The 9797-nt window shown below is 40.3% G+C and overlaps 1 protein-coding gene across 1 annotated transcript; it reads left to right on the top strand.

Moving 5' to 3' along the window:
• Window positions 1-4623: 4623 nt before the first annotated feature.
• Window positions 4624-9334, top strand: LOC140118015 (uncharacterized). Its single transcript, XM_072135342.1, has 2 exons — window positions 4624-9015; window positions 9195-9334. The coding sequence occupies exon 1, from the start codon at window positions 4825-4827 to the stop codon at window positions 8677-8679; it is 3855 nt and encodes a 1284-aa protein (XP_071991443.1). The 5' UTR covers window positions 4624-4824; the 3' UTR covers window positions 8680-9015; window positions 9195-9334.
• Window positions 9335-9797: the final 463 nt, after the last annotated feature.

Here is a 9797-nt window from a genome sequence, read left to right as displayed (position 1 = left end):
ATAAAGTTCAGTGATCGCGCTGAGAACTATAGAGCTTGGTGATCCTCATTTCAGAACTTAGTGAGAGACTTAGACTTATCCAGCAGCGAGGAGCTAGATCTTCTTGTCAAATGGCTCGGTGATGATTCTGCTGAGCATGCCAAAAGGATCAGAGACATCAATGTGAACTATCCAGATATAGGTCTTAGGATGGTTTGGGAGAGAATGGACGAACGCTATGGATCTCCAGAAGCTATAGAGAATGCTTTATTTAAAAGAATAGACGACTTTCCCAAAATAGCTGGTAAAGGCTACCATAAACTCATAGATCTAGCCGACCTATTATTGGAGCTTCTGGTTGCCAAAATAGAAAATGACTTACCAGGTCTTGCTTATCTTGATACTGCTCGAGGCGTCAATCCTATAGTTCAAAAGCTCCCTAACAACTTGCAGGAGATGTGGATGAGACATGGCTCCTGGTACAAACATACCCATAATGTACAATTCCCTCCCTTTAAGGTATTTGTGGACTTTATTACACAGCAATCTAAAATTAGGAATGATCCCAGTTTTAATTTTATGCTGTCAGGTGGGGCTTCCATTGGTGCAACATCTCATAAGACACCAGTGGTAGTCCACAAAACTAACATTTCTTCTACAGGTTCTTCTTACAGGAAATCCAACTTTGAACAAGCAGACGACAAGGTCAAAGAACCGAACAAACTGTGTCCCCTGCACAGAAAGCCACATCCTCTACTGAAATGCAGGGCCTTTAGGGAGAAGCCTTTGGAGGATCGCAAAGCCTTTCTCAAGGAACACAGGATCTGCTTTAAATGCTGTTCTTCAGTGTCACACTTCGCAAAGGATTGTAAGGTTGGTGTTAAGTGCACAGAATGCAACAGCACAGGACATAACACAGCTTTACACCCTGAGCCACCATCAGGCACTTTATCACAGATCCATGAACATAGCGGGGAGCTGGAAATCCCGGACACAGACACCCCTGCGGTTACCTCACAATGTATGGAAGTCTGCAAAGGGATCGCAGGGGGCAAATCCTGTTCAAAAATATGCCTGGTCAGAGTCTACCCAGTGGGCCACAAGAACAAAGCCATTAAAGCCTATGCGATCTTAGATGACCAAAGTAATAGGTCTTTAGCCAGGTCATGCCTCTTTGACACCTTTGATATTAAGGGACCTTGCTCTCCTTACTCTTTAAAGACTTGATACAGGATTGCGCAAAAAGGGAGGGAGAGCCAACAGAGTGCGCTTGTAACCGGAAACACAATCAAATCTCCAAATGTGATGGTATTCACACTATTTATTGACATAACATAAAAGTCCAGTGGTTACGCGTTTCGGGGAGACCCCTTCGTCAGACCAAATACTGGTAAAATAATAATAATAAGAATAATAATAATAAGTAATACATAGAAATATTAAAATATAATATACAGATTGAAAGTATGAATACATAGAGACATATATAAGCAAGTAAGAACAAAGAAAACAATTATGCTGCTGCATGCATATTGTAGATGCATATTCTAAAAAGTAATTATGAACTTGAATGGCAAACAATAAATAAATAAATAAATAAATACATAGATGCATATCTGATTGTAGGGAAACATTAAAAAGGGAGAAGATTTGGAATAGCAAGGAGAACTTGAATAGGAGGGGGTGTGGTTAGGCATGATTCTATACTTGGAAGTTCAAACATGATGACATAATTGGGAGTTTATATGATAATCGAATTGGTAATAGGAATGATGAGGTGGGAAGCGAAAGTAGGTAATTGGCGTGAGAAAAGTCTAATTAGACCATTTACATGATCGCGGTTTTAGCTGGTGTCAGACAAAGTAAGAATAAACAAAACAATGGTAGCTGTAATGTAGAAGCCGGTATGTCTAAAACACTTACGTGTGGACGCTGAGTTCCTGCTGAGAGCGGTGAGCGTGTGTGCGAGCGCGCGGGGAATCACTTGGTTATATATGCACGCAGGGAACCGGCGCTTGTGCGACTGATAGCGGAAGCTGGCGCATGCGCACAATAGTGTAGTGTGTCTGAGCGCGTCGGAAGGGACCTGAATCACGCTGTTTAGACAGGGAGAGGGAGAAACAAGGATAAATTGAAGTGGATTACAGACGGAGGTGTGATGTGAGTATGAGAGAGAGGAAGATGAAAATAAAAATATAATATAATAATCAAAACATATAAATATCACATAATAATAGTCTGGACAGGTAAAAAAGTTATAAGAATATGATTACAATAGATAGGAAGAATGGGATAGGGTAACTAGCTGGATGTGTATAGAACCATGGAAATAAAATACATATTTAGTATGAATTAAAGGGTGGTACCGCAATATTTGGCATTGGTATGACAAACTTATAAAAAACATCGAAGAGAGGAATAGGTGATTATATATAGATAAATATGACCACGCTTATAATAGTAAACTGAGGTAAATATCAATACTCATAATTGTACATATATAATAGATAATTATACATAAAAAAATATATAATTAAACAATTGATTAAACATAATGGAGAGAAGATAAAGCTTAAAAGAAATATATATCTAATTCATATGTACAATAAATTTGGATTAAAATACAATTAAAATTGCTGGTAACATAGAGGTAATTCATAAAATTAACATTATTGGTGAATAATCACAAAAAATAAATAAACAAATAATATTATATATATGGTTGTGTGTATATATATATATATATATATATGAATACATATGTTATAAATGTGAAGATGAATGTGATAAAAGGAGGGGAATGTATTGACAAGTAGGGGAAGGGGGTTAAATAATGGACGATTCGGACTAAAAAATATTTTCAAGGGTTTCATTAAGACCAGATGGCATAAGACACTGTAGTTTATATATCCAATACATTTCTCGTTTTTTTAAATGATTAAAACGTTGGGGGGTGGAAGGTATGATATGTTCAATGGGTGTTATGGTAAATTCTCTGTAGTTTTGTTTGTGGTGGAGGGCCGCGTGTCTGGATATGCTATGAAGAAGGAACCCATTGTTAATATTACTACGGTGCTTATTCATGCGTTCTCTCAGCGGTTGGATCGTGCGGCCTATATATTGCAGTTTGCATGTGCATTCAATCAGGTAAATTATGAAACTGGAACTACAATTGAGGAAACTTTTAATCTCGAACTTCTCTCCAGTGGTGTTAGATTGGAAGGTGGACCTTTTGTGGCAGATGGTTTCACAGCATTTGCAGAGGTTGTGCCCGCATTTGTAGCTTCCTAGGACCTTCGGAAAAAATGATAGAACAGGTTCGACTTTTTTAGAGGTACGTAATCGGCTGGGTGCCAGGATATTTTTTAGTGTGAGTGGTCGTCTAAAGGTGATGGTAGGGTTAGATGAAATGCTGTTTTTGAGGTATGGGTCGTGAAGCAGTACATTCCAATGTTTCTTAAGGATTTGTTTAATTTTCTTGCCATCATTAGAGTAGGTTGTGATGAAATTGGCACCAATGAAAGACTCCCCGGTCTTCCTTGTGCTCGGTTTTAGGCAATCTGTTTGGCTTAAGGAACCTGCTTTGGCACAAGCAGAAGAGATGAGAGGAGGTGGGTAGCCTTTGGCTTTAAACCTGTCACGTAGAACCTTGCTTTGAGTGCTGTAATCTTCGTTGGTAGTGCAGTTGCGTCTTATCCTTTTAAATTGGCCAAAAGGTATGTTCGTTAGCCACTTTTTGAAATGGTTGCTCCTGAAGTCCAGATAGCTGTTACTGTCCACAGGTTTAAAAAAGGTTTTGGTGTGGATTTTCTGGTCGACATGGAAGATGGTAACATCCAGGAATTCCGCATTGTTAGGTGTTAGATTGTTTTGTTTATTCTTACTTTGTCTGACACCAGCTAAAACCGCGATCATGTAAATGGTCTAATTAGACTTTTCTCACGCCAATTACCTACTTTCGCTTCCCACCTCATCATTCCTATTACCAATTCGATTATCATATAAACTCCCAATTATGTCATCATGTTTGAACTTCCAAGTATAGAATCATGCCTAACCACACCCCCTCCTATTCAAGTTCTCCTTGCTATTCCAAATCTTCTCCCTTTTTAATGTTTCCCTACAATCAGATATGCATCTATGTATTTATTTATTTATTTATTTATTTATTGTTTGCCATTCAAGTTCATAATTACTTTTTAGAATATGCATCTACAATATGCATGCAGCAGCATAATTGTTTTCTTTGTTCTTACTTGCTTATATATGTCTCTATGTATTCATACTTTCAATCTGTATATTATATTTTAATATTTCTATGTATTACTTATTATTATTATTCTTATTATTATTATTTTACCAGTATTTGGTCTGACGAAGGGGTCTCCCCGAAACGCGTAACCACTGGACTTTTATGTTATGTCAATAAATAGTGTGAATACCATCACATTTGGAGATTTGATTGTGTTTCCGGTTACAAGCGCACTCTGTTGGCTCTCCCTCCCTTTTTGCGCAATCCTGTATCATTTACGTTACGGTGCCTTTGGTTACCGGTTCTTTGGAAGAGCGTAAGAGTTGCTGCAGTAACCTTGGTTTACAATTAAGGACCTTCTTTCCCTCCGATTGGATTTATTTATACCGCTTATTAACAAGTGGTCATCAGGTGAGCACCCACCTTCTCACCTCTATCAATACTGACCTACCCTGACGTTATCACGCGAGGCGCCGTCCTCTTCCGCTGTTGTTTTTTTGTTCTTTTTTCTTTCTTTAAAGACTTGTGCAGGCACTATTGAAACAGCGGGGAGGAAGGCTACTGGCTTGCAAATTGAGTCCATAGATGGTTATATGTGTTTGTCCCTACCTACCATACTGGAATGTAACCAAATCCCAGATAATAGGTCAGAAATACCCACACCAGATGTGGCAGCCCAGCACTCTCATTTGAAACGTTTGGCTCACGTGATACCTAAGCTTGACCCTGAGGCTCAGATAGTCTTGCTCCTGGGGAGAGATATCTTACGAGTCCACAAAGCCAGAGCTCAGATTAACGGTCCTCACAGTGCTCCTTATGCACAAAAGCTCGACCTAGGCTGGGTCATTGTAGGAGATGTTTGTCTAAATGGAATGCACAAACCTATCTCCATCAATTGTATGCACACCAACATTTTAGAAAGTGGACGTCCATCTATTTTCCAAAAATGCCAGAATAAATTCCTCATAAAGGAACTAACTTACAGCACTCCCTTAACTTGTACATCTGCAGGCCTGCCTTGTGACAACCATCCTTGTGAGCATGACCAAGACCACTTAGGTTGCACAGTTTTTCACAGAGAAAAAAATGACCAGCAGATGGCGCTGTCCTTTGAAGACAGACTCTTCTTAGACATAATGAAAAAGGAAATAACTAAAGATGAGTCAAACAACTGGATTGCACCTCTACCCTTCAAACTCCAGCGGCAACCTTTTCCCAATAATAGAGAATTAGCTTATAGACGGTTTGTCTCTCTTAAGCACAACCTGGAAAAGAAACCAGAGATGAGAGACCAGTTCTTCACCTTTATGGAAAAGATATTTGAGAATAAACATGCAGAGGTAGCTCCCACCCTGAAGGATTCTGAAGAATGCTGGTACTTACCCATCTTCGGGGTATATCACCCTAAGAAACCAGGTCAAATCAGGGTGGTATTTGACTCTAGTGCCAAATATAACGGTGTCTCATTAAATGATGTTTTATTGTCCGGTCCGGACCTCAATAACAGACTCTTAGGGGTTCTTCTTCGCTTCCGCAAAGACTCTGTTGCATTCACGGCAGACATTCAGCAAATGTTCTACTGTTTCCTTGTTAAAAAAGAACACAGAATTTTTTTACGATTCTTTTGGTACAAAGACAATGACCCCTCTAAAGGTATCACAGAGTATCGGATGAAGGTGCATGTCTTTGGCAACAGCCCTTCCCCTGCTGTCGCCATTTATGGTCTCAGACAGTCTGCCCAAGAAGGTGAACAGAAGTATGGGTCAGATATTAGGCTCTTTATTGAGAAAGACTTCTATGTGGACGACTGCTTGAAGTCAATGCCCACAGATGAATCAGCAATCAGTCTCCTTAGTAGAACTCAAAAAATGCTCGCTTCTTCTAACTTAAGGTTGCATAAAATAGCTTCCAATAGTCAAAAGTTATTGGAAGCGTTTCCTACACAAGACCACGCAAATGACTTGAAGGACTTAGATTTAGGTACAGATTTCCTCCCTATGCAACGCAGCCTTGGTCTCCTTTGGGATTTAAAGTTTGATACCTTCACCTTCCAAATCAGCGGAGAAGAAAAGCCCTTCACTCGCAGAGGTGTCTTGTCAACTATAAGCAGTTTGTATGACCCACTAGGTTTTGTAGCTCCTATCCTCATACAGGGGAAAGCGATATTACGAGATTTAACTCGTGAGACATCTGACTGGGACGACCCACTGCCCATTGAAAAGTCAGAGCTGTGGTTGAAGTGGAAAAGTTCACTAAAGTTCTTAGCTACCCTTCATGTTGCACGCCCTTACGCTCCTGTGCCATCTAAAGATGTTAAAGTGCAGAAACTGTGTGTCTTCAGCGATGCTTCTGTTAAAGCAATTGCCGCAGTGGCTTACCTAAAGACTGTGGATAACCTAGGAAAATGCCGTATTGGGTTTGTCATGGGTAAAGCAAAGCTAGCACCACTCCCTGAACTTACAATTCCCAGGCTAGAACTCTGTGCCGCTGTACTGGCAGTCGAACTAGCGGAGCTCATTGCTACTGAAATGAACATCAAGATTGAAGATGTTGAGTTCTACACTGACAGCAAAGTAGTCCTGGGGTATATTTGCAACGAGAGTAGGCGTTTCTATGTTTACGTCAGCAACAGAGTACTGAGAATTCGGAGGTCTACCTCTCCAAAACAATGGCATTTTGTACCCACAGATCACAACCCTGCTGACCAAGCAACCAGGCCAGTTGCAGCTAATTGTCTCGAAGACACAATATGGTTCACCGGTCCAACCTTCTTGTATGATTCCAGGCACAGTTCTACCACTCTTGACATGTATGAGCTAGTGGATGCAGACGCTGATGCAGAAATCCGTCCTCAGGTATCTACTCTACATACAATAACTTCAGAAAGTCACTTAAAGAGCGATCGTTTCAAGAAATTTTTGACTTGGAAGTCACTTGTCCGAGCCATCACCTGTTTAGTACATATAGCTCATTCTTACAAGTCTACTGCATCAAAGATTAAAGACAGCTGTAAGGGATGGCATCACTGTACTCATGCCTACTCAGTCTCCAATTTAGAGCAGTCAAAGCATGCAATCCTTCGTTTGGTACAACAAGAGACCTATGTAAAAGAAATTGAAAACATTGCTAAACATAAAAATATCTCTAATGTCAGCCCCTTATGGAAACTGGACCCATTTATGGACAACGATGGATTGTTGAGAGTGGGGGGTAGGCTTAAGGAAGCCAGTTTAGACTTTGCAGAGAAACACCCTATAATAATTCCGGCTCATCACCATATTGCCACATTGCTTGTGCAACATTTTCATGATCAAACAAAACATCAAGGACGATTACTTACCGAAGGAGCTCTTCGAGTCGCTGGGATATGGATAGTTGGAGGCAAGAGATGTGTGAGCAAGGTTATCTTTAACTGTGTCATTTGTCGTAAGCTCCGTGGTATGTTTCAGACTCAAAAGATGGCCAATCTCCCGATTGACAGACTCAGCATGGTTCCTCCATTTACTAATGTTGGCCTTGATGTCTTCGGTCCCTGGACAATATCTACTCGACGTACCAGAAAGAATGAATCAAACTGCAAACGGTGGGCAGTACTTTTCACCTGCATGTCTATTAGAGCTATTCACATTGAGGTAATCGAATCAATGGACACTTCTAGCTTTATAAACGCCCTCAGGCGCTTCATTGCCATCAGAGGACCAGTGAAGCACATACGCTCTGACCGAGGATCAAACTTTGTAGGAGCCGTCAGAACACTAAACATTCCTTGCAATCTTGACACTCTTAGGGTTGAAAGGTACTTGAGTGAACAAGGATGCACATGGACCTTCAATCCGCCACACTCTTCACACATGGGAGGAGTGTGGGAAAGAATGATAGGCCTAGCAAGAAGAATCTTGGACTCTATTCTCACTCAGGTGGGCTCTACAAGGCTTACTCATGAGAGCTTAACAACCTTTCTGGCAGAAGTTTCAGCCATCATAAATGCCAGACCCTTGACTGCAATTTTGAGTGATCCGAATGATCCATCTCTTCTCACTCCAACCAAGCTGCTTACGCAGAAGACTACAACACCTAGCGCTCCTATGGGAGAATTCAATTCTAAAGACATGTACCGATGCCAATGGAAGCAAGTACAAAGTCTTGCAAACACCTTCTGGGACAGATGGAGAAAGCAGTACCTCCCTATTCTGCAACATAGAAGAAAGTGGCAAACCACCAAACCCAATCTCAAGCTGGGAGATGTTGTACTCATGAAGGATTCTCAGTTACCCAGAAATGAGTGGTCTGTGGGCCTTGTCACCAGAACTATACCAAGTGAAGATGGTAGTGTTCGTAAGGCAGAAGTCAAAGTATGGAGAAAAGATGGAACCAAAATATTCCTCAGACCAGTGGGTGAACTGACATTTTTGTTCTCATCTGAAGACTCTAGTGGTGACATCCAATGATGTCAAGCGGGGAGTGTTCTGCCCTTCAATGAGGGCATAAGGTGGAAAGCATTGTTGACCACATTGATCATTATAATGTTTAATTTTTGGTTAGTACGCCGCCTAGTGGCTGTCAGCTGTTATTGTTATTAGTTGTAAAACATGTAATTGTCTAATGCTTATGTCATTGTCATGTGACCTATGACTTAATGCAATCTTATTGGTAGTAGGTGAAATGCATTGTGGGAGCTTCCACCATTTTGAGACTGTACTTTGGGGAGATCAAACACTCTCCATCTTAGTCATTCTACCCGCCATATATTTTCTCCTTTTTATTCCTTGTGAACAGCATAGCTGGTAAGAGGTGTAAAATAATGTTATAGTCTATGAACTCAGTTACTGTTAATGAACTGTAATGCTTTGTAAGTAGACTGGCTAGCATACATTATGTTATATACATGTAAATGTATTCCTACTGTTCTTGCAGGATTATAGATCTGTACTTTATTCTGATTACTTATATGTGCTTGTTTCAGTTTTACCATTAAACAGACATCTGAATATCCAAATCCTCACTGTTCAGTTGTCAACCTGTTGGAGCAATAAAGTTGGACTACATAACCACAACAGTCTGGCTTATTGGAAGACAGGAAGGTTTATGCTGTATGTCAGAGTATACACAGCTGTGACGTATATGAAGACAGAGCAGGGGTCATTGCAGTACTATAAATGGTATGGGAAACCATTACAGGACTGTAGTAGTAGTGTACTGTGCCCATATATACAGGATAGCAGTAGTAGTACTGTGCTATGGCCATATATACAGGATAGGAGTAGTGATACTGTGCTGTGCTCATATATACAGGATAGGAGTAGTGATACTGTGCTGTGCTCATATATACAGCTTAGGAGAAGTAGTACTGTGCTGTGCTCCTGTCTACAGGATAGGAGTAGTAGTAGAGTACTGTACTTATTTATACAGGATAGGAGTAGTAGCACACTACTGTGCTGTGCCCTTGTATACAGAATAGGAGTATAAAATTTATTAAGTCTTTTATATAAATATTTGATAAGAGGGGCACTAAATATAAGAAGAATAACTAGGGAGAGCATTATATAAAACATAATAAGTAGAAGCA

Source organism: Engystomops pustulosus, chromosome 2, assembly GCF_040894005.1.
Source record: "Engystomops pustulosus chromosome 2, aEngPut4.maternal, whole genome shotgun sequence".
Lineage (NCBI taxonomy): Eukaryota > Metazoa > Chordata > Amphibia > Anura > Leptodactylidae > Engystomops > Engystomops pustulosus.
This window is presented reverse-complemented; position numbering and strand designations above follow the sequence as displayed.

Coding starts and splice junctions, on each gene's coding strand:
- LOC140118015 (XM_072135342.1), top strand. CDS start 4,825: ATGTGTTTGTCCCTACCTACCATACTGGAATGTAACCAAATCCCAGAT.